This window comes from Salvia hispanica, chromosome 6 (genome assembly GCF_023119035.1).
Source record: "Salvia hispanica cultivar TCC Black 2014 chromosome 6, UniMelb_Shisp_WGS_1.0, whole genome shotgun sequence".
Lineage (NCBI taxonomy): Eukaryota > Viridiplantae > Streptophyta > Magnoliopsida > Lamiales > Lamiaceae > Salvia > Salvia hispanica.
Genome location: NC_062970.1, coordinates 30,999,681 through 31,023,747, shown reverse-complemented (window position 1 = coordinate 31,023,747; position 24,067 = coordinate 30,999,681). Strand labels below are relative to the sequence as shown.

The following is a 24,067-nucleotide window of genomic DNA, read 5'->3' as shown; positions in this document are numbered from 1 at the left end:
TATGAATTTAGTTCCGGTAGTAAATTTACATCCATTTGGTTTTTCTATTCGTAAAACTACAAGAACTGAATTCATATTTTTTGGAATAAATTTTGGTAAAAAAATTGTGATTTTAGACACCAGTGGCCCTTTTATAGATTTATGAAAATAGAAAATAATTTTTAAACTACTCTCAAAATTGAATCAGTATATGTTAATGAGCTGAAAAGAGTTTAGCAAAAATCATATTTTGATGCCTTCTCATATGTACAAAGTTCTAGCTAGAGCTTTCTCCAACCTGTATTATAACATCATATCGATCTTTTTAAATTTATTTTCCATGTCAGAATCATTGTTAGATACATTATGTATTACAGTGAAGAGTTGATTTGTTCAATGAAACCAGCCTAGCTTATTTTAGCGCAGCAGGAGGAATTTGGTAAACATGCTGCATCTTTGACTCCAGTAAGGAAACATATCTGTCAAGCATAGCGATTACAGCTTCGAACTCCATCACTTGTTCCTCTATCGTATCAAGCTGCTGAATGCAGTCGTCGAATGTGCTGCTTTTCGACTTCAATTGTTCCACAAAAACTCTTAATCCTGAGGCCACATCACCAAAGCCTTTGTATTCTTCCCCCACTCTTACATTCATTTTCTCCAAAAGCTCTAGCACATTATTTGTTCCCTATCACATTAGATAATTGAATATCATAATTCAGCCAGAAGAAGAAAATGGATCAAACAGTTAGGCAAACTCATCAACCAAACCTATCACTAGAGTTAAAGTCTGAACAAGACTACGGGTTATACAATCATGCAGACAATTTCTTCAAACCAAACATATCACAAGATAGAAGATAGTACTCCATATCTCAAGATGCAAAACAGTTTTCAATAATAGAACAAAGAAAACCATGGCATAGTAGTCAGATGGTCTATTCAGTTCACGCTCATTCTTACCAGCAACATACAGTAAAAGTTGGAAACCAACAACAGCCATGTAACAAAGGGTTAGACATCCTATGCAAAGATGTGTCACTAAAGTCAGATTGTCTAGTACACATTCAATTACCAACATCATCGCAAAATTGTTTCTACTTGATTAAATTCAGGACAACCATGTTTAGATTTGGCATGGCCTCACCAGTATCTGTTCTTTCAAATTTAACCATTCAAATAAAGCCAGATTAATGTCTCCAATTACCTGGAGCTCGCCTTTAATCATATCGGAAACATTGGTGAAAAGATCATTTAGAGAAGCAGCGAGTTGGTCTTTCTCTGTATCCTTTCCAGAAGCCATTCTAGATCAGAGCCAATTTGCCTGTCAACCAGGAGCAGACACTTAGCAGCTTTGCTCAATGCTGTTTGTAATTTCAATTTTTTAACACAACTTCATCTTCTTGAATATAAGGAAAAATGACCAACTCCTGAATTACATGCCATGACAGAATTTCTCACACATAGCATATTTCAACCATACAAATCTACTTTTTCACAATAAAGCCACCTCAAACAAAACAACCTATTCTCATGTTCACATAATGCATTATTTAATCAGTAGTGAGAAAAAAACAAGTGCTGGAATGATAAAAAAAAAAGTCGAATTAATAATGCATAATTTATGCATTTTATAATTTTCTTTTTCTCCCCTCCCTGGGTTTCCCTGTCGGTGAGCTTAATCTCATTCATCCTAATCTTCTTCTCGGCCTAGTCTCCCTTTCCATTTTATTCTCTCTTGTAACAACATTACCTCTAAATATTTTGGAGAAGTGTTGTGTGTTGCGAGTGGAGTGACAAATAAATTATTGATTAAGTAACAAATGTTTGTTGCAAGGTGTCCCTAATCACCGAATTTACCACAAATACCATACTTTCAATAGCTACTTTAGGATTTATGAGATTGAGGTTCAGTCAAATGAATCAAAAGACTTGTAAAAATATGATCAAATTATTTATTTATGAAAGGAGAATTTTCTCACAATTTCTCAAAAACCTTGTTGAGTTGCGGGAATCAATTGAGAAAGAGAGTGGCGAGTGACGACATCTTTGGCTTTACAAGAGAAAGCTCACTCACCGGCGGTGGGGGTGAGGAGAGACGAGCGTTGTTACGGCGGACGGTGAAGTGGTGGGGAAGACGAGCTGTGAGGCAAGAGGTCCGATGAATTGCAGCCGTGTGACGTGAACACATAAAATTAGGGATTTGGCGTTTTGCTATTGTTCTTAATCTTGATCTTCTTTTCATAACTTTGCCTAGTAAAATCTTTTCTGTACATGAAAAAATAGTTTTATTTATGGACTAAATATATTTTATTGAGAAAAAAATAAGAAATAAAATTAGTAAAAAATTACTTTATTAAATAAATTTTATTGAGGAAAAAATAAGAAATAAAATAAGTAAAAAAATTACTTAATAGAAAATAGAGAGAGGAAATTGAAAAAATATAAGAGAATGTTTCCATTTTGAAATGTGATTATTTTTAGTTAACACCTTAAAATGATAAAAATAAGACTATTTTTTATAGGCACTACAAGTATTAAAATACTTTCCTTTTTTTAAAAAAAGGACTGCACTTGTTAGAATATGCATTATTGGTTAGACATGAGTTTTAATGTACAATTGATAAAGTAAGAAAATTAAAAGAAAAATTAATTGAAGAGCCGTAAGTAGAGAATGAGTCTCACATCGTTAGAGAGAAAACGAATGTCTTAAATTATAAAGTTTATAGTCTTGTGGGACGGACTAAAAAGAATGTATGCTCTTGTAGTATTGTGTAACGAAGGTAGTATTATTTCTAAACTCTCTATTTAGTAATCCTTCGGTCCAGGGACGGAGATACCGGCGGCCAAGCCACCGCTCCAGCGGGGGCTTGGCCGGAACCGGACCCCTACCCCCCCCTATGCAGCCGCGCCCCGCCGGATTTCCGCCCCGGCTTCGGATAGCCTGAATTTTTATGTATACTGCGTCTGTGAGTTTCTGGAAGAGGCGAAGAGGTTGAGAGACCCCCAATTTGAAGAAGACGACACATGGTGAAATTGGGCTTCTAAATTGGGTCATTAATTATATTGGATTGGAGTATTAGACTTGGGCCTTTAATATATAATGATAATAATAATAATAATAGATAAACTAAAATAGCCTTTATTGAATATAGAAGCCCAAATTTATACTACAAGTAACGTTTCTTCTTCTCCAATTAAAATCATATCGGAGGCGCACGCAAATTACAGCAGCCGCAAAATCATATCAGAAATCAGAGGTCAAGGGTCTCCTATACTTGTAGAAAAATTAAAAGGTTTGATTCTAATTGTGATTTTAACTTTTTACTTTGATTTAATGGCATGAAACCTAAAATTATTTATTATGATTTTAATTCTGTTGCTTGAATAGGAAAAACATAATTAACCTTTGAGAATTGTGATAACACAAGTTTTTGAATCATTACAATTTGATATATAAAAATATGCAGTTGTGGCATGAATTTAACATAAATGTTTTTCTAATGCAGTATCTTACTTTCTTATTAGTAGATTACACGTTGCAATAATTTAAAATGTACGAATGCAAATTATCTAATTAATCTTGTTTATTCTTGGCTACAGTTATGCATCGATATTTTAAAAAATCAAGGAATGATTCAACTTCTAGTTTGAGTATTGCAACCCCGAATTCGACTGTGAACCAGGATGGAATCAATGTTGCAAGTTTTGAAGCTAATTCTGAAAACATAGTTAGTGACCCGAATGCGATTTTGAATCAAGAAAGAATCAATATTGAAGTTAATCCGGAAAACATAGTTAGTGACCCGGGGCTACGGAGTCCTATTGCTAGTTATGATGTTCAAATAAGGGATCGCATTCGAAGAGAATATGTCTCTAAGGGGCCTTGTCAACCGAAAGGTCATGTCTTTAGGAAAACTTCGTATGGTAAAGAGAAAAGGAGCTTCCAAGCTAAATGGTTTGAAAAACATATATGGTTGGAATATAGTGTTGAAAAAGAAGCGGCATTTTGTTTTTGGTGTTATCTTTTCAAGCCTATTAATGCCAATCGTTTTGGAGATGATGTATTCGTGAGTACGGGCTTTAAAAATTGGAAAAAGGCGCTTGCTATTTTTAGAGAACATGAAGGTTCAGCAAATAGCACACATGATCAGGCCAGAATACTTTTTGAAGGGTTTAAAAATCAAAGACAAAGTGTTGATTACAATTTGAGGAAATATGATAAGGAAGACGAAGTCAACTACCGCATTCGCTTGACTGCTTCTTTAGATGTGATTCGATTATTGTTAAGACAGGGATTGCCATTTCGTGGGAATGATGAATCATTTGCGTCTACAAACAAGGGAAACTTTCTAGAGATACTTAAATGGTATTGTGAGCATAAAGAAGAGGTAGCTGCAGTTACATTGGAGAACGCTCCACGTAATAATCAGATGACTAGTCCTTTGATTCAAAAGGAATTATCAAATTGTTGTGCTGTTGAGACTACGAAAGTTATTTTAGAAGATATTGAAAATCGCAAATTCTCTCTATTGGTTGATGAAGCGCGAGATTCATCGATAAAAGAGCAAATGGCTTTGGTTATTAGATACGTGAACAATAATGGAGAGATTATAGAAAGATTCTTAGCCTTGGTACATGTCACTGATACTACAACAAAGTCATTGAAGGAAGGGATTGACTCAGTGTTTGCTAAGCATGCTTTATCTTTATCACGGTTAAGAGGTCAAGGCTATGATGGTGCATCAAATATGCGGGGTGAGTACAATGGTCTGAAAACCCTTATACTGAATGAAAATAGATCTGCGAAGTACATCCATTGTTTTGCTCATCAGCTCCAACTAGTCGTGGTAAATGTTACAAAACAACATGGTGCTATAAGTGACTTTTTCACCATTGTCACTATGATTGTAAATACATGTGGAACATCTTGTAAAAGGAGAGACAAACTACGACAAGCTGAGCATGAGAAAATTGTCAAATCTCTAGAAAGGGAAGAGATTAAAAGTGGAAGAGGTTTAAATCAAGAGATGAGTTTAAGGCGGCCGGGTGACACTCGATGGGGATCACACTTCACTACTTTGCTTCGTCTAAAAGGTATGTGGTCATCGGTAATTGAAGTACTTGAAAATGTATATGAAGATGGTACTAATCCAGATAATAAAGGTATATCAAAAACATTGAGTATGAGGCTTGGAAGCTATGACTTTGTTTTTATTTTACACTTGATGATTGAGTTGCTTGGGTCAACAAATGATTTGTCAAAAGTTTTGCAACTTCGGGATCAAAATATAGTTCAAGCTATATCTTTGATTGATACAACTAAAAGGACTTTGCAAGACTTTCGGGAGAATGGATGGAACTAATTCGTGAGACAGGTTGAAGAGTTTTGTGTGACTAATTCCATTGATGTCATCAATATGGATGATGCCGTCAAGTTTGGTGTGCGAATGAAACGAGGGGAACGCGTTACAAATTATCATCATTACAAGGTGGAGGTTTACTGTCAGGTACGATTTCTATTTTATTTCTTAGTTATGATTATTATTAAATATTTCTTTGTATTCTAATTTCATACTACTTATAATTATTAGGTTCTTGATTTAGTTATTCAAGAGATGGAAAATCGTTTCCCAGAAACAAATACAGAATTGCTTATTTGCATGAATTGCCTTAGTCCAAGAAACTCCTTTGCTAGCTTCAATATCGACAAGTTGGTCCGTCTCGCAGAACTTTATCCGGATGACTTCTCGTGCACTGAATGTATGGCTCTCCAATATCAACTTAAAACTTATATCAGTGATATAGTTGATAAAGTCGAGTTCTCCAATATTGAAGATTTGGGAAATCTTGCAAAGATTTTGGTCGCTACCACAAGAGATAAGGCTTTTCCCTTGGTATACCGTTTGATTGAATTGACTCTGATCCTTCCTGTTGCGACCGCCTCTGTTGAGAGAGTATTTTCTTCGATGAAATTTATCAAGACTGATTTGCGAAACAGAATGGGAGACGGTTGGATGAATGATATCTTAGTTGTATACATTGAGAAGGATATTTTTAACAAAATTGAAAATGAGACCATTCTTCGACGATTTCAAGAAATGGCGACACGTCGGAAACAATTATCATCTAGAGCCTCGTAAAAATTGTAAAGACGTTATATTTGAATTGAAATTTTTGGTATTATTGTTATTATTATTATATTATTATTGTTATTATTATTTTTAAGGATTTCAGCACCGGCTTATTTGAAAGTCTAGTTCCGTCCCTGCTTCGGTCTCACTTTTAGAAGTACCCCTCCGTCCCATAAGAGTATGCACTTGTTCATTTTTAATCTCTTTCACAAGAATATGTGTTTTCTAATTTAGAAAACTATTTTGTCTCTAATAAACTGAGACTCATTCTTCACTAGTATAATTACTATTTTATCAATTGTGCATTAAAATTATTGTCGAACCAAAAGTGCATACACTTATAGGACATGGAGAGTATCACTTTAAAGGGAGTACACATTTTACCTTTAAATGTACTATAACTCTAATTGATACATTTTTTAAAAAGAAACATGGTTATTTCTACTTTTTATTCTCTTACCATCTAACTGCCAATATACAAAATAAAATTGCATAGAATCTTAACCGAATAAGAATGTTTCATTTAGAGTGGAGCGAAGAGAGTTCTTAAGGGATGAAAAAGTACGAATGGATTGTGAACTACATAAATAATTTATAAATTTTAAAATTCACATATTCAAGATCCTTAAAAAATATATTCTAAAAAGTTTCTAGACTACGCGGGTTAAAGTGCTTTTGCACTTTTTTTATCATTTACAAATCGCTTATAAAAAATTTAATTTCCTCACTAATTTGTATTTTTCAATAATTTAATATAATGAGTCTGTGTCATTAACTTTGCGAAGCCTGAAAACTATTGCAACATAAGAACAATGACCACGATTATAGCCACTTGGCTCATTGCAATATATAAGGACAACGACAACGACGAAGACAATAACTAGCATTGAAGATGAGTGATCATGCTAAAAGTAGGAGAGATTCAAAAACCTATTTTAATCATTTTTCCCAAAAATTCAATTTATCATTAGACAAGCATCAAAACAATGTTCTGTCGCTTAGGTAGAAAAAATTCCATGTAAAATTCAACAGAGATGTTGATGAGGTGAGCCAACTTTCGAATGATAGGGAGTAGATAATGAAATAAATAATATCCGATGATGATGTGGAGAAGATAGTGGAATAAATGCATTTTTTTCAAAGTCCAAGATTTACAAAATAAAAATATAAATCGATGATAATTTTTGAAATATTGTGAAATTGGAAGTGCAAATATACGAATCCCTTTTATTACTATTTGCACATGAGATAAAATATTCGATTTATTGATACGAATGAAACAAGTCATTTAACTAGTGCATTGACCATTTGAACGGAAAGCAATTGAATGAAATACCATACTGACTACCCCAATTCCGTGTATTACCACATTTCATACCTGGCAACAGCAACACCCATTTCCTGAGCTCCCAAATTTCCTCGTATTCTCGTCCCTGCTCACTCACTATTTAGCGCAGCTTCACACGCACACATATCGAGCTCCAGAGAGAGAGAAATTCAGGGCGACGGGAAGGTTCGGGTCCCGGTTGAGGGAAGGAGAGCTCAAAAATGGGGGTTAGGTCCGCTGATTTGGGTGCTGATGGGTTGATTTCCGGCGAGAAGAACGCGGTTTCAGACGGATGAATTCCGATAGAGGTTCGGAAATTAGACTTCTTCTTCTTGTTATTATTTTGTTGATGTTGTTGGATACATCCTATTCGAGAGCCGACTATTGGGTCGATAAATTTACCCGGTAATGGATTGAGATTGGGATTTTGGGGAATTGGGGCGTCGGTCAATCTGTCACCAGAATGAGTTGCTGTAAAAGATGATACTATGAAGTTTTGTTTTTTAGTCTATTGTCGACACAGACTGGAGCATAACTGGGCCTTGAAGTATTGAGTTACCCGAATTCTCAATTTTCCTTGTTTCCAATAGTGACTACTAAATTACTGGTTGTAAATATTTTGAATGTGAGTTTAAGTATACTGGAATTAAGATAGTCGACTTTAGTAGCGGTGAGAGAGGTGGTTTTTTTTATGTGAGATGAGAGGGGGAGATCTTCTTGGAAACATCTTTATTGACATTTATGATAATAACTGTTTTGTATATTAATTTTATTTCAGTTAACACATGTTTTATTTGTATGCTAAGGTCTTCATCTTGATTTGTAGTTTAATCTCAATTTCATTTGCTATTAGGAGAATATCTTTACCGAGATTTGCATGAATCTGGCATTGTTGTTTAACGTGGAATTTGGTGGAAACACATTATTATCATGATAAGTTTTGTCACCACTGCTACTGGGCTTAAGAACTGGTTTAGGCTTTATGGAATACTTTTTTTTGGCTTAGACGACTTAAATGGACTTGTAAAACGATTATCAAATTCAACATTTGGACCTTATAATATTTCCCCATTCATGAAATTATTCAAACGTTTACTATACTCTGCTAGATGTCACTCTAAAACTTCTATATTAACAAGACTTGGGTACTGCGGCTTCTAGCTATGAGAGTAAATTATTTCCTAAATTGTGAAATGCGTTCATATAATCAGTGTAATGTAGGAGCAGTATTTGAATCATAAAATTTTCCTTTTTAGCTACTGTAGCTGAATCTTGCTTTAATATTTTATCGGTGATTTCTGACCTGTTGCATGTGATCAGGATCGCTGATGGGGATGAACACAATGAATATAGTTAAGATGAATTTGTGAAGTTGGGAGCTGTTTATATTTTGCATTCTAGTCAGGGAAGAAATGAAGGCAGGGAGTGCGGCAAAGCTGATTGTCGATGCGCTGCTGCAGCGGTTCCTTCCTCTTGCCAGGCGACGCATTGAAACCGCTCAAGTTCAGGTAAGGTTCTTTGTGTCTGTTTATGATACTATGATAATATAGTGATTGAGCTCTTCAATTTCCCGCATGGCTCCGTAGTTCGTTATGTCAAGTTATAAGGTTTATTTTGGATTATGAGGCACAATACCATTTAAAACCCGTTAGGTTCTAGCTAACGGGTTTTAAATGGTATACTTACTATGTATATGGAGGCTTATATTTGTTTGGCTAAATACATGAGAGCAAGGGATGAGGCTGACCTATGTTTACATAAGGAAAATTTGTTGGGAAATCCTAGAGAAAAAGACATAATTAGCTAAATGGCTATTGGCTGTCTGGTTATGAAATTAATGTTAGTTGAGTAATCCATGAAATTACTATTGCGGGGGGCTTTTATGTGCATAGCACCGGTTCTTGACTCTATATAGTTCTCATGATTATGTCTCATCAATTTTGCAGGATGGACAGTATCTTCGTCCATCAGATCCAGCTTATGAACAAGTATTGGATTCTTTAGCGATGGTGGCTCGACATACCCCTGTACCTTTACTCGAGGCTCTTTTAAGATGGAGAGAAAGGTTTTTCTTTTTCCGAAAAATTGGTTCTTGTTAATCGCCAGCCAACTTCAACATATAACATTCCTTTTATGAATTTATTGGTAAACGTAGTCCTAAGCTATCTTATCTCTTGAATAAATAATCCAAATAAACTCCACAAACAATCAATAAGATATAGGAATATGCCAATCAATAAGTAGCTGATTTGCTGGTTAGCATACCTTTTTCCTTTCCGGGCTAACTCATTAGAAAGCTCCAACTTTGGGGTTTGGACTTACTTAAAATATGTTGTAATATTGTCCTTGATGTTCTGAATTGTATCAATCTGGCAAACGGAGCCCTTGAACAATGTTGGGCTATGACAAGAGTATGCTTGCAAATATATGAGCCCTTGACTATAAGTACCCCTGCTTTAGAGTTTAGATAAGTGATCTTGTACTTTAGCTAAGGTTTTATTATTATTTGAATTTTTGAATGTCTGTCGAATTACTATAGCTGATATGAAGTGTTCAAGTACTGCCTAATTTATACTATCCAGCTAAGTAATAAGATATTCTTAGCTCAATGTTAGATAGCTACCCAAAGTAACTGATTTGTGCACCAAAAGGCTTCTTTGGGGTGGCGTTTTGGATGGTCAATCCTGAAAATTGACTCTTCCAAATATCCTTCCGCAGTTTGATTTGAATCAAGATTTATATGTTTTGTGAATATGGAAAGTACCAACGCTATAGGTTTCAAATACCAGAGAGAGATGCACACCTCTAGAAAATAGTGATTTAACAAACACAAACATAATGATGTTTGATAGTTTGCTCAATGTAATAAACGAACTGATTTGTCCTTGTGAATTACTCCCTCTGAGTCTGTCCCATAAAAAAATAGAGAATTTGGGAATGACATAGGTTTTAACGCGAAATTGGCTAAGGAGGAGAGTGATAGAAAGAAAAAGTGATTGGAGTATTGTTAGTGGAAAAAAGGGCCCACCTCATTAGAAAGAAAAAGTTGCTAAAAATAGAAACAGTCTAATTTTAGGAGACAGACTAAAATGGCAAAAGTAGACTATTTTTTTGGATGGAGGGAGAAGAAGACTGGCATAAGGAATCACAGTCATAGCCTCGAAGGATGTAAAGCTATTGCAATGGGAGAAGGATATCAATTAGGTTGAAAAACTAGATAAGCCATTGCCGCTTTTGTTTTTTTCTTTATTGAGTTGGATGAAGCTCTTAATTGCTTGATTGATGAAACTTTCCCTCGTACCCACTCTACATTACTTTCTAGCTTTCTCTCCAGACAATATTCCAAATCCTAACTTCCCTAAGGTTACCAAAAATGTTTTAATCTTCCTTTAGATAATCTAAGCTATTCAGCATAATTATAGGATAGATATTCACTTTTTCTGATGATCAAATCTCAATTTCAATTTGATATGAAATCATAGGGGCTTGATTACATTTTCAGATATTAACACGCAAGCTTGACTTAAAAGGTGTACATATGATAATAATCCCATCTTATATAGTGGCTTTGAATGGTTATTGTTTGATTGTCTAAGGTAGTAGGGCTATGTAGTAGGGATATATGTTATATATGTATGACCTTAATATATGTTCATTTGTATTTAAGAAGGGCTTTTGGGTTAACTATGCAGTGAATCTCCAAAAGGTGCTAATGATGCTTCAACATTTCAAAGGAAGGTTAGTCTCTCTTCATTCTTATGAATGATTACTTTCACATTCTTACACACCCTGTTAGGGCAGTTTTTGTATCTTGTTTATGTTTGTTTGTTAGTTTTTGTTTGCTTGTCCTTTTTCCTTTCATTTGTAGCTTGTATAGAAGAGTTGTGCTAATACCAGGGTGCTGTTCTAGGAAATGGTAAGATGATTCTGTGTGGAAGGCAGGATTTGAAAAATAATTAGACCCTGAATAACAAAAGAATGATTCAATGTGAGAAAGCATATCGATTGCATAGTGATGCGCTTGAAACAGAACAAACAATTTCAACCAGAACATGCATCTGATTCTTAATAGCCTAGCCTGAGAGTATCTAGCTATATCATCACACCAATTTTCTTAGTGAAGGATGTGGCATTAAACTTCTCAAGCTCTAGTCTTTTTAGGCTTCTATATCTTAGTTGCTTCTCAACAAAATCTTGATAAGGCATCTAAAATAACATAATCTAGAGAAGAACTTGGAGCTCTTCAGAAAGCATCAGAGTATATATTTTTCCTTTAACTGCATATTGTAAAACTTGTGTGCTGGGCATGATGTTGATTATGAAAATGCTGGTTTCATGTGAAACCTTTTATTGTTGTAACAACTAACAAATTATATTGTTGGTTTGATGCATCTTAAAGAAAGAAATAAATCATGCAGGGGTCCATTAAAAGATGCGAACAAATTGACTAATGGTTAAATATTAGTACTATCATTCTATGACAGTAATATGGATTGGACGTGACAGTTTTGATGCTTAAGTGGGATTGGCTTAAATGATATACTGGTCCCAGGAGAACCAATTTAGTTTTACCTTCTTTTTTTTTCAAGTGTTCTATAATACACTCAATTCTTAATAACTTTCGTTTGCTTATGATGTTTAATCATACAGCTTGCAGTGGAATGTATTTTTTGCTCTGCATGCATTCGCTTTGTTGAATGCTGTCCACAGGAAGGACTTACAGGTTTGTTTGTGCAGTTATGGTCCCTTGAATCTTTAGCTACCCATTAAAAAAATTCCTGATTTATGTTTGTAATCTATTTCCACTGGCTGGGACTCCTCTCCCCTCCATGCCCTTAAACGAGGAAAGAAGAATCAAAATTTCTAATGAGCTTCCTCTTTTGACAGAAAAACTTTGGATTGGGCTTGAAAACTTTGTCTTTGACTGGTTGATTAATGCAGACAGGTAACCATGGCTTAATCTAGAAAATGATGAATGATTGCAAATTCCAATCTGACTATCCACCTCCGCACCTGACTTCTACTACATTTATGGCATCTTTGTGTGGTGTATCTTCGGTCGTTGATGTGTATGACACCTATAAAGTTACATAATTGGATTGAGTTTTCTGTTGGCTAAAGCTAAAGTGGTTTTCACGCCATACAGAGTGGACATATATAAGTGTTTTAGAGCATAAACAATTAAACATGCCATCATTATTGTGGTTGTAGTTATGTTTATCTATAATTGTCTTGTTGGTTAATAGTAAAGTTGTTTTAGGGCATAAAAATGTCCTCACTTATTTTATTTTTAATTTTCTCTGGGTTCATTGCAATACAGGGTTGTCAGCCAAGTAGAATATCCTTCTCTTGTTGACTTAAGGGGACTTCTGCTTGACCTAGTCGCTCAGCTCCTGGGTGCTTTATCACGTATCAGGTAAGAATATGGTAGTATATTGATAACATTCATGTGCACAGCCCGTTAGCATAACGTAACAAAGGGAAAAGCTTAGCATAATATATCTGCTGAACGTTTTCTGAAAGATGTTAATTTATGTATCCTGATCCTCAAGTTGGTTTCCTTGTGTTTACTCGTTTAACACTCAGGTTAAGTTATAATTATGTTTGGAAAATAGGAAAATGAGCTTGAAGTAGTGAACAAAGTTGCTACTGTTGTTTGTTGTTACATAATTTTATGTGTATGATATGAACTGCAGCACTTTTACATGTTGGATATGTCAATATACTTGTCAAACAATACAGATTGGAGTTATGGCATTCCTAATTATTAAAAGTGGATGATGCGACTCCAAGTTTATATAACTTTGTTTCTTATATATGAGGACTCAATTAATGCCATGATCAACACAGATTTAAGGAAAATTGTTTCTTTTGGATGAACACTTTTTACAAAAACATTTATAAGCTCCATGTATAATGACCAAGCTGTAATACCTTTTATATTTAGGAGATACCTCAGTAAAATATACTGTATTTTTGTGTCAGTTAGACTTGAGAGTGATAGTCTGTATCATTTCTGCTATTTCTTGGAAATTTGGAACTTGTCGCTAGACTATTAACATTTCTTCAGTTATATCATCTGTCAATAACTTTTATTATTGTTTATGTGCTTTGGAAGCCTTTATGTTGCCCTAAAACCTGATTCAGTATTTGCATGCTTTTATTGTTCTCTACAGATTTAGTTCCGTGACTGAACGCTTCTTCATGGAACTTAATACTCGCCGAATCGATACTAGTGTTGCAAGGAGTGAAACACTGAGTATTATCAATGGGATGCGTTACCTCAAACTTGGGGTATGCCTAAATTATTCTCACTGATCTTAAGCTGTTACAAAACATTTTTGACGAAGAAATGGTATTCAGGTTAAAACAGAGGGAGGTCTGAATGCATCTGCCTCCTTTGTAGCAAAAGCCAACCCTCTAAATCGCGCTCCTCACAAGCGTAAAAGCGAACTTCACCATGCACTTTGCAACATGCTTTCAAATATACTAGCACCACTTGCTGACGGTGGAAAAAGTCAGTGGCCTCCTACTGGCGTTGAACCTGCTTTGACCTTATGGTATGATGCTGTTGCACGAATACGAGTGCAGTTGATGCACTGGATGGACAAACAAAGTAAACATATAGCTGTAAGTTTCAGCTTTTCAAATTTCCAGTCGCTTTTACAATTAATTAATTTAGTTTTGATGATTATTTACGTATTATAATTTGGGGGGTTGAAACATAATGCTTGTCCAATACACTCTTAACGCGTTACCTTATTTTGTATGCTAAAGAAGTTATCTGTTTTAAAATTTTAAAATGTACCTTTAACGTTTTGACTCATGTGAGTTTTTTCTTTGTTTAGGTTGGTTACCCTTTGGTAACCCTTCTCCTATGTCTTGGTGACCCTAATGTTTTCCTCGGCAATATTGGTTCGCACATGGAACAACTATACAAGCATCTAAGGGTAAGTTTAGAAATATAGTCTACATTGTTAGGATTTGTTACCCACATAAATAATTTTGTGCCACCTATTTGTGTGTTTCTTTATAATTTTATGCTTTCTTCTAGGATTTTTTAGTATTTTATTGATTTTATGTTTCAGGATAAGAACCACCGTTTCATGGCATTAGATTGTCTGCATCGTCTTCTGAGGTTTTACTTGAGTGTCCATGGGGATAAACAGCCTCCTAATCGTGTATGGGATTACCTAGACAGTGTTACCTCTCAACTTTTGACGATCCTCAGAAAAGGAATGCTCACACAGGATGTCCAACATGACAAACTTGTGGAATTCTGTGTAACTATAGCAGAACATAATCTTGATTTTGCAATGAATCACACGATTCTGGAATTGCTGAAGCAAGATAGTCCGGAGGCAAAGGTGATTGGTCTTCGTGCATTGCTTGCCATTGTTATGTCTCCTACTAGCCAGCATGTTGGGTTGGAAATTCTTCACGGTAGTCTTAATTCTTTATCTATCGAGTATGCCATGTCTTTTTCTTTTAGAAAATCAGATCTTATCTTACAATTTGTGCTGCATTTGCAGTTCATAATATTGGTCACTACATCCCTAAAGTTAAGGCTGCAATTGAAGCCATTTTAAGATCTTGCCATAGAACCTATAGTCAGGCTCTTCTTACTTCCTCAAGGACCACAATAGGTATATTCTAAAGCTCTTGCAAGTCTTTATGCCCAATGATGGGAAACTATCTGGGCATGTTTATCTTCACATCGCATGAAGCATTATAAAGTTGGCAAATATATATTTTGATTTATTGTTATTCATCATTTAAGCTCAGTGTTTCTAAAACTCTCTCAAGAAAGAGGAAGGTCTGGAAATCGAACTGCTATAAATTAATCTTTCCTGAACTTGTACAGGTTGATTTCTAGAAACATGTATTGAAAGGAAATTGGTATATCACATGTTGGGCCGCTCATATGCCTAACCTCTCATGTTGCTCATACCTTTCTTACAACTTAAGTGCATTCAGTGAGCAAGATGTCATTTGAATCTTCTAGTGCCACTTTAGTTCAACCTCATTCATTGTTACCATTCCAAGGGTTTATTAGGTTATTATCCAACCCCTTGTACTATCACGACCTCGTTTCTTGGGATTAATCCAAATGTTTATATTATTTGAGCATGATTTTGGCATGTATAAGTAGTCAATAGCACCAACCTTTTATATTATGTGTTTCCCGAACTGCCTCCTGTTGTATGTTCTGCACCACATGGACATAAAACTGATAAATAGTTTTCAGATGCTGTCACGAAAGAGAAATCCCAAGGGTATCTTTTTCGCTCGGTGCTAAAGTGCATACCCTATCTCATAGAGGAAGTCGGAAGAAGTGATAAAATCACGGAAATAATACCTCAGCATGGCATTAGCATTGATCCTGGAGTTCGTGAGGAAGCTGTGCAGGTCCTGAACAGAATTGTGAGGTACCTCCCTCATCGCCGCTTTGCAGTTATGAGAGGGATGGCAAATTTCATCCTACATCTTCCAGATGAGTTCCCCCTTCTTATTCAGACATCATTGGGACGCCTTCTTGAACTCATGCGTTTTTGGAGAGCTTGCCTATTAGATGATAAGATGGAAAATGATGCACTTGATGCAAAACGTATACACAGAAATGAGGGATTGAAGAGGTCCTCATTCAATTCTCAAGAGGCTCTTGAGTTCCGTGCTTCAGAGATAGATGCAGTTGGTCTTATATTCCTAAGTTCTGTAGATAGTCAGATAAGGCATACTGCTTTGGAGTTGTTGCGTTGTGTCCGTGCGTTACGACATGATATTCGGGAACTCTGCATGCAAGAACGTCCAGATCATATCTTGAAAACTGAGGCTGAACCAATATTCATAATCGACGTTCTAGAAGAGAATGGGGTAAGTGAAAGATTCGGCTCCAGCTGGTTCTGTTCTTAGAGTCTGTTTCATTTTCATGTTCTCAATATTAAACGTTTCATACCATGTTTTCAAGTATGAGTTGAATTTATTACAGGATGATATTGTTCAGAGCTGCTACTGGGATTCTGGTCGTCCTTTTGATCTGAAACGTGAGTCGGATGCTGTATCTCCTGATGTAACTCTCCAGTCTATAATGTTTGAGAGTCCTGATAAGTATAGATGGGCTCGATGCCTTAGTGAAATTGTCAAGTATGCTGCTGAACTCTGTCCTAGTTCTGTTCGGGAGGCAAAGTAAGTATTGTCTTTATGATCAGTTTTTCCCAGATATGCTACCTAAGGTTTTCTCTGAATATATGTGAAGTCTTTCTATAAAGCAGCAAGCTTGAGGAAATCATTACCCTAACAATACAATAAGCTGTGCAATTAATTAACAAAGCTGTCGTGGTTTATACATAATCAGTTATTCAGGTTCTCTATAACTGTATTCAAACAGTTAAGTTTATCATATATTGCAGATTAGAGATTATTCAGCGTCTTGCTCATATCACACCAACGGAATTGGGGGGAAAGGCTTATCAATCGCAGGATACTGACAATAAGCTGGATCAGTGGCTCATGTATGCAATGTTTGCATGCTCATGTCCCCTTGATAGTCGAGAAGGTGGTGGTTCAGTAGCGACAAAAGAACTATTCCATCTGATTTTACCTTCCCTCAAATCTGGTTCTGAACTACATATAGTAAGTGGTTGCTACTGCCAACAATCTTTTAAAATGTTTCCGTAGATCTATGTTCTGATATCATTTTTCCATTCAGTTTATGCAAATGATGAAGCCAGCCTGTAGGAAATCTCTGTTGTATAATTTATTGATTGATTTCTATAAAAGATCATTTTATGGATTCAATTCCAATGAAATTGGCATCAGTCTGAAAGGACCCTCTGAAGCTGCTAGGGAAATATTCCACTCCAAGGAAAACTTGTAGGATTTAGACAACATAAATTTGCATATAAGTAATTTAGTGCTAAGCAGATTGAGATCGAATATCTCAATTGTGATGTGTTCTCCTTTTAGAACTGGTTAAAAAGGTCCCTATAAAAGTCAAAATTCAATGTGAAAATGTTTTCTGCTTTTCCCTCGTTTTAGGATGGGGGAACGTGTATAGAGTTACAAAACCAGCACATTTCATGTTGTACAGATAAATTAGTATAGTTTTGAGAAGTAAAGGATAATATCTTAACATGCGGGATACACATTCTAACTGTTTGACGATGTGTCTTAAAGTTAAAAAAAAACATTTTGGTAAAATTCTATGAATTGATGTAGATGTATTGCTGCACAAGACCCTAATGTGCATAGCAAAGCCATATCTGATGATAATGCTGGTGAGTTTTCTAGAGCACAAGAGGCTAGTGCGAATAGCCAAATAATCATAAAGGATTGCTTTTGCACTAGGGGAAACGTTAAATTGATAACAAATGATGGATCTTTCCTCTGCTAGTATGATACTATTCTATTTGCATATGTATAGGGATTCTCGGGTGATGTAAACTGCTGACACTTTGTCTTTGTATTGTGAGTTACTCCACTTCCTCAAGAGAAAGAACATCACTCTCACACTAAATTTGCAATTGACTGGTTCTATGCTTTGTTAACTTGGCATCTCATCGCATAGCACAAATTATTTCCTCACCTGGAGTGTTTTAGCTAGTTAATAGTGTCAAATATGCTGAATTTTATGGTTGCACCCCATTATAAGATATAGGTGGTTTCATGATATTTTGGCATTGTGCATGGAGATTGGCATGGTATTAAACTGCAAAGCATGCTGAGTATTGCTAGCTAAATCATGACGTTTAGCTTGTTTTGTGAATTTGACTTGAATTTTAAAACACTAAGTAAAACTTTCTATCGATTTTATAGCAATTTCAACACGTCTATGATTTCCAGTGATGATATGTCGCCATTTCATTGGTACGTCAACCCCATTTCTGGGAAAAGGTTGTTTGTTGAAAAAATTAGGTGTGTTAAATTTAATGAAAATCAAAGGTGGTGGTATTGTGAACGTTTTAAAAGTCGTGTTAAATTTGTAAGATAGGATAAAAGTTTGATTTAGTAAGCAACCCAGTCATCCCTTCTATTTATGTTAAAGTCACGGGGAAACAATTATATTCTAATTAATATTTACTATCTCTGCACTTGCAGCATGGAGCCACCATGGCACTTGGTCACTCACATCTGGATATTTGCGAGATAATGTTCAGTGAGCTTGCATCATTTATAGATGAGGTGTCTATGGAAACAGAGGGAAAACCAAAGTGGAAGGTATATTTCCAATGGAACACTACAGACTGTTCGAGTTTCCCAGTCTTTTGTTCCGTCTTTCTCTGTCCTTCTAAATATTTTGTATTGTGTGCTACATACATCCCTTGGTTCATGATCTTTCTCAATAAAGAATTGCATAATTGCACCTACTCATTTTGTAAAGATAGTGTATTGTGATTGCTGGTCTATTACATGAACATGTCGATGAGGATTTTTTTGACATCTTGCAAAGTCTTTCCTCAAAAAAAAGTCAGCAAAATACACCCACAGGTTGTTAGGTCATGCATTTTTGCAAGGCTCATCCTCATATGGTCTTAGTTTAGGGAAGTAGAGATTTTAACAGAGTGATACATAATCAAACTAAGATCAGTCTGTATCAATACTCAATATAGCACATACCTGGCATTTTTCATTCTTGTTTCTCTCTGTCTCTAGCCTTAATTGTTGCTGTTGATTTGACTTATAAACTGGTATTTACACAGAGTCAAAAGTCCCGCCGAGAAGAACTTCGTATCCATATCTCAAATATATACCGCACAGTTGCTGAAAAAGTATGGCCTGGCATGTTAGGCCGCAAACCAGTTTTTCGCCTTCATTACTTGAAGTTCATTGAAGAAACAACCAGGCAGATTTTGACATCGCCTCCTGAGAACTTTCAAGAGATACAACCTCTCCGATATGCACTAGCTTCCGTTCTGAGATTTTTGGCTCCTGAATTTGTTGATTCAAAGTCTGAGAAATTTGATATTAGAACAAGAAAGAGACTTTTTGATCTCCTCATTACCTGGGGTGATGATACAGGCAGTACCTGGAATCAGGATGGTGTTGGTGATTATCGACGTGAAGTTGAACGTTACAAGTCAAGTCAGCATTCAAGGTCAAAGGACTCAATTGACAAGCTTTCATTTGATAAAGAACTGGGTGAACAAGTTGAAGCAATACAGTGGGCCTCCATGAATGCAATGGCCTCTCTGTTGTATGGACCATGCTTTGATGACAATGCACGGAAAATGAGTGGCCGTGTTATTTCGTGGATCAATAGCCTATTTATTGAGCCTGCACCCAGAGCACCATTTGGATTTTCACCAGCTGATCCAAGAACTCCATCTTTACCAAAATATACTGGAGATGTTGGGCGGGCAGCAACCAGCCGTGATAGGCATAGAGGAGGTCACCATCGAGTGTCTCTGGCAAAATTGGCCCTGAAGAACCTTCTCCTCACCAACTTAGACCTATTTCCTGCCTGCATTGACCAGGTAAACCATGAAGTCCGGTACTTTACTAAACTATCAGTTTTCATGTTTGCCATGGGCATTCTCACAAGAGGCTATTTCATTTTACCTAATTGTGGACAACACAAACATGTTTTTTTTTATTAAGTGGAGTAACTGATGTTCCGTGACTCCGTCTTGAACTTAATGTTTGAATTAGCTGTGCTTTTAATCATTGTATCCTCTATTAGTTTTATTTTTGATGTCCAAATCTTGCATATACCACTGGTTAGTAGTGGCTGCCTAAGTGCATCTCATATCATCATTATGGTAGTAAATTTGATGTGGCAAAGACTTCTTAATCAGGCATATTTATACACATATTAAAGCTCCATGTGTACATGTATCTTGTATGCTTCTCAGACCGGGGTATTCTCTCAGCATTCACATTACCTAATACTCCCTCCGTCCCGCTTTAGCAGTCCCATTGACTTTTCTGCACTCGTTTTGTAAAAATGATAATAAATAGTTAAAGTGGAGAAATAATAAAGTAAAAAAGAGAATAATGTAGATAAGACTCTTCTCTATATTATTCTCTTTTTTACTTTATTATTTCTCCACTTTAACTATTTATTATCATTTTTACAAAACGAGTGCAGAAAAGTCAATGGGACTGCTAAAGCGGGACGGAGGGAGTAATTTATTATTTTACCTGACACTACTGATTAGATTTAATATTTGGTGCAGTGCTACTATTCTGATGCTGCAATAGCTGATGGATACTTCAGTGTCTTGGCTGAAGTCTACATGCGTCAAGAGATTCCAAAATGTGAAATTCAGAGGCTATTAAGCTTGATCCTTTACAAAGTGGTGGATCCATCAAGGCAAATTCGTGATGATGCTCTTCAAATGCTTGAGACGCTCTCTGTTCGTGAATGGGCTGAGGATGGTGTTGAGGGTGCAGGTAGCTATCGAGCTGCTGTTGTTGGCAACCTTCCTGACTCTTATCAACAGTTCCAATACAAACTCTCTTGTAAACTTGCTAAAGATCATCCAGAATTGAGCCAACTCCTTTGTGAAGAGATAATGCAAAGGCAACTTGACGCAGTGGACATAATTGCACAACATCAAGTTTTGACGTGCATGGCTCCGTGGATCGAGAACCTCAACTTTTGGAAATTGAAGGACTCTGGTTGGAGTGATAGATTGTTAAAGAGTCTTTATTATGTAACATGGCGCCATGGGGATCAATTCCCTGATGAAATTGAGAAGCTATGGAGCACAATAGCTAGTAAACCTAGGAATATAAGTCCTGTTCTGGATTTCTTGATCACAAAAGGGATTGAGGATTGTGATTCAAACGCATCAGCTGAAATAAGTGGAGCATTTGCCACTTATTTCTCAGTTGCCAAGAGGGTTAGTTTATACCTAGCTCGAATTTGCCCACAGCGTACTATTGATCACTTGGTTTACCAATTGGCTCAGCGGATGCTTGAAGATACTGTGGAGCCTCTGAGACTTGGTGCAAATAAAGGTGATGCTGGAGGAATTGTCCTAGAGTTCTCTCAGGCACCTGCTGTGGCCCAAATAACTTCCACCGTGGACAGCCAGCCTCACATGTCACCTTTACTCGTTCGTGGATCTCTTGACGGACCGTTAAGGAACACCAGCGGAAGCTTGAGCTGGCGAACAGCAGCTGTTGGTGGCAGAAGTGCTTCAGGTCCATTAACTCCTTTGCCCCCAGAGCTTGGTGTTGTTCCTGTAACCGCTGGTCGCTCGGGGCAACTTCTACCTGCACTGGTCAACATGTCCGGGCCACTAATTGGGGTTCGGAGTTCAACAGGAAGTTTACGAAGTCGTCATGTATCTCGAGACAGTGGAGATTACCTCATTGATACCCCAAATTCTGGGGAAGATGTATTGCACCCAGGAACTGGCGCTCATGGCGTGAATGCTAAAGAACTTCTGTCAGCATTGCAAGGCCATCAGCAACATACATTGACTCAGGCGGACATCGCATTGATTCTTTTAGCTGAAATTGCCTATGAGAATGATGAGGATTTTAGAGAGCATTTGCCACTTCTCTTTCATGTTACATTCGTCTCAATGGACAGTTCAGAGGATATTGTGTTGGAGCATTGCCAACATCTCCTTGTTAATCTGCTGTATTCACTTGCTGGTCGGCACTTAGAACTGTATGATGTTGAGCATAGTGATGGAGAGAACAAGCAACAGGTTGTCAGCCTGATCAAATATGTCCAATCGAAGAGAGGTAGCATGATGTGGGAGAATGAGGACCCCACACTAGTCAGGACTGAGCTGCCAAGTGCAGCACTCTTATCTGCTCTTGTGCAGAGTATGGTTGATGCAATTTTTTTCCAAGGAGATCTTAGAGAAACTTGGGGGGCAGAAGCACTAAAATGGGCTATGGAATGCACATCAAGGCACCTTGCTTGCCGGTCCCACCAAATATACCGTGCATTACGGCCACGTGTCACAAATGATGCATGTGTCTCTCTCCTTCGCTGCTTGCACAGATGCCTGGGAAATCCAGTACCATCAGTTTTGGGATTTGTTATGGAAATTTTGTTAACGTTGCAGGTGATGGTGGAAAATATGGAACCTGAGAAAGTAATACTCTATCCACAACTCTTCTGGGGCTGCGTTGCCATGATGCACACAGACTTTATTCATGTATACTGCCAGGTGCTTGAGCTTTTCTCTCGGGTAATTTATCGTCTGTCGTTCAGGGACACGACAACAGAAAATGTGCTGCTCTCAAGCATGCCTCGTGATGAGCTCGATACAAGCATATCAGATGGTCCTGATTTTCAGCGTATGGAGTCCAGGATTGTATCAGAAGTATCACCGTCAACTTCAAAAGTTCCTGCATTTGATGGAGTGCAGCCTCTTGTCCTTAAAGGTCTGATGTCCACTGTCAGCCATGGTGTTTCCATTGAAGTTCTCTCTCAAATAACAGTGCCTTCCTGTGACTCAATATTCGGTGATACAGAAACCCGCCTCTTGATGCATATCACAGGCTTACTTCCATGGCTGTGCTTACAGCTGAGTCAGGATGCAGTGGTGGGACCAACTTCGCCACTGCAACAACACTATCATAAGGCTTGTACTGTTGCAACCAACATTGCAATATGGTGCCGGGCCAAATCATTGGATGAGTTAGCAACTGTGTTCATGGCTTATGCCTCGGGAGAGTTTAAGGGTATAGAAAATCTCCTTGCTTGTGTCTCACCATTACTGTGCAACGAGTGGTTTCCCAAGCACTCTGCTCTGGCTTTTGGGCATCTTCTCCGGCTGCTAGAGAAAGGACCAGTCGAGTATCAACGTGTAATACTTCTTATGCTGAAGGCACTACTCCAACATACTCCTGTAGATGCTGCACAGAGTCCTCACATGTATGCGATTGTATCCCAGCTGGTCGAGAGTACTCTGTGCTGGGAAGCTCTCAGTGTTCTCGAAGCACTCTTACAAAGCTGTAGCTCTATACCAGGGTCCCATCCACATGAGCTGGGTTCTTTCGAGAATGGATTTACGGGAATGGATGAGAAGATCCTCGTCCCTCAGACATCTTTCAAAGCTCGAAGTGGGCCTCTGCAGTTTGCCGGGGGGCTCGGATTTGGGACAGGCTTGACTCCGTCTGGGCAGGCTAATGCCATTGAATCTAGTGCGTCACAAAAAGAATTAGCGCTGCAAAATACCCGTTTGATGCTAGGACGAGTCCTTGACAGTTGTGCTCTTGGTCGACGGAGGGACTACAGAAGGCTGGTCCCCTTTGTAACTACCATTGGGAACTTGTAGATCGATCGACACCATGCTTCTTCGTCCTGCCTGTGGTTTATTACAGTCCATGGTTGGGAGGGGAGGAGTCTGGTTAATGTAAATAATTATTTACCTAATTAGATATAGTTGTTGTTCCATGATGTGAGGTTGATAGGTTTTGTTCATTGGTAGGAGGTAATATCTCTTGCATAAGTTTTGTGAAAACTTTGTTAGTTTATACATTTTATGATCTCAATTGTTGGTACATACATTCAGCTGTGTGGAATGAGATGTACATATAGATATTTTTGTCATGGATTACTGGGTAGCTAGATATCATCTAGGCTTTGAAGCATTTTTTAGCACTGTGTCGGACAATTTTATGTTCGTGATACTTTTTCCATTATTTATAACTGAAT

At 37.1% G+C, this 24,067-nt stretch overlaps 4 protein-coding genes across 6 annotated transcripts; 3 read left to right on the top strand and 1 right to left on the bottom strand.

Moving 5' to 3' along the window:
- Nucleotides 1–297: 297 nt before the first annotated feature.
- Nucleotides 298–2,213, bottom strand: LOC125192979 (biogenesis of lysosome-related organelles complex 1 subunit 2-like). 3 transcript variants are annotated; one of them, XM_048090666.1, is made up of 3 exons: nucleotides 2,057–2,213; nucleotides 1,187–1,303; nucleotides 298–667 (listed from the first exon to the last, which is right to left on the bottom strand). In XM_048090666.1, the coding sequence occupies exons 2-3, from the start codon at nucleotides 1,280–1,282 to the stop codon at nucleotides 392–394; spliced, it is 372 nt and encodes a 123-aa protein (XP_047946623.1). In that variant the 5' UTR covers nucleotides 1,283–1,303; nucleotides 2,057–2,213; the 3' UTR covers nucleotides 298–391. The 3 variants fall into 3 exon arrangements, with proteins under 3 accessions (XP_047946623.1, XP_047946624.1, XP_047946622.1); XM_048090667.1 differs by having other exon boundaries at nucleotides 1,976–2,208; XM_048090665.1 differs by having other exon boundaries at nucleotides 1,962–2,207.
- A 1,371-nt stretch (nucleotides 2,214–3,584) lies between these two features.
- On the top strand, nucleotides 3,585–5,345 carry LOC125195129 (zinc finger MYM-type protein 1-like). The gene has a single exon (XM_048093323.1). It carries the CDS (start codon nucleotides 3,585–3,587, stop codon nucleotides 5,343–5,345), a length of 1,761 nt encoding a protein of 586 aa, XP_047949280.1.
- A 54-nt stretch (nucleotides 5,346–5,399) lies between these two features.
- On the top strand, nucleotides 5,400–6,122 carry LOC125195128. Its single transcript, XM_048093322.1, has 2 exons — nucleotides 5,400–5,489; nucleotides 5,574–6,122. Exons 1-2 carry the CDS (start codon nucleotides 5,400–5,402, stop codon nucleotides 6,120–6,122), a joined length of 639 nt encoding a protein of 212 aa, XP_047949279.1.
- Nucleotides 6,123–7,466: 1,344 nt separating this feature from the next.
- On the top strand, nucleotides 7,467–23,962 carry LOC125197322 (protein furry homolog-like). Its single transcript, XM_048096056.1, has 18 exons — nucleotides 7,467–7,748; nucleotides 8,761–8,948; nucleotides 9,387–9,505; nucleotides 11,133–11,178; nucleotides 12,091–12,163; nucleotides 12,328–12,385; nucleotides 12,761–12,856; nucleotides 13,617–13,734; nucleotides 13,804–14,070; nucleotides 14,289–14,390; nucleotides 14,529–14,883; nucleotides 14,973–15,086; nucleotides 15,689–16,314; nucleotides 16,430–16,626; nucleotides 16,851–17,073; nucleotides 18,538–18,657; nucleotides 19,140–19,913; nucleotides 20,616–23,962. Exons 2-18 carry the CDS (start codon nucleotides 8,853–8,855, stop codon nucleotides 23,685–23,687), a joined length of 6,456 nt encoding a protein of 2,151 aa, XP_047952013.1. The 5' UTR covers nucleotides 7,467–7,748; nucleotides 8,761–8,852; the 3' UTR covers nucleotides 23,688–23,962.
- The last annotated feature ends 105 nt before the right edge of the window (nucleotides 23,963–24,067 follow it).

Excerpts from the sequence above, each read along its gene's own strand:
- LOC125192979 (XM_048090666.1), bottom strand. The coding sequence starts at position 1,282 with ATGGCTTCTGGAAAGGATACAGAGAAAGACCAACTCGCTGCTTCTCTA. Across the intron at positions 668-1,186 it reads TGATTAAAGGCGAGCTCCAG|GGAACAAATAATGTGCTAGA; the intron begins GTAATTGGAGAC and ends CTAATGTGATAG.
- LOC125195129 (XM_048093323.1), top strand. The coding sequence starts at position 3,585 with ATGCATCGATATTTTAAAAAATCAAGGAATGATTCAACTTCTAGTTTG.
- LOC125195128 (XM_048093322.1), top strand. The coding sequence starts at position 5,400 with ATGGATGATGCCGTCAAGTTTGGTGTGCGAATGAAACGAGGGGAACGC. Across the intron at positions 5,490-5,573 it reads AGGTGGAGGTTTACTGTCAG|GTTCTTGATTTAGTTATTCA; the intron begins GTACGATTTCTA and ends TATAATTATTAG.
- LOC125197322 (XM_048096056.1), top strand. The coding sequence starts at position 8,853 with ATGAAGGCAGGGAGTGCGGCAAAGCTGATTGTCGATGCGCTGCTGCAG. Across the intron at positions 12,386-12,760 it reads TGGTTGATTAATGCAGACAG|GGTTGTCAGCCAAGTAGAAT; the intron begins GTAACCATGGCT and ends ATTGCAATACAG. Across the intron at positions 14,071-14,288 it reads AACAAAGTAAACATATAGCT|GTTGGTTACCCTTTGGTAAC; the intron begins GTAAGTTTCAGC and ends TTCTTTGTTTAG.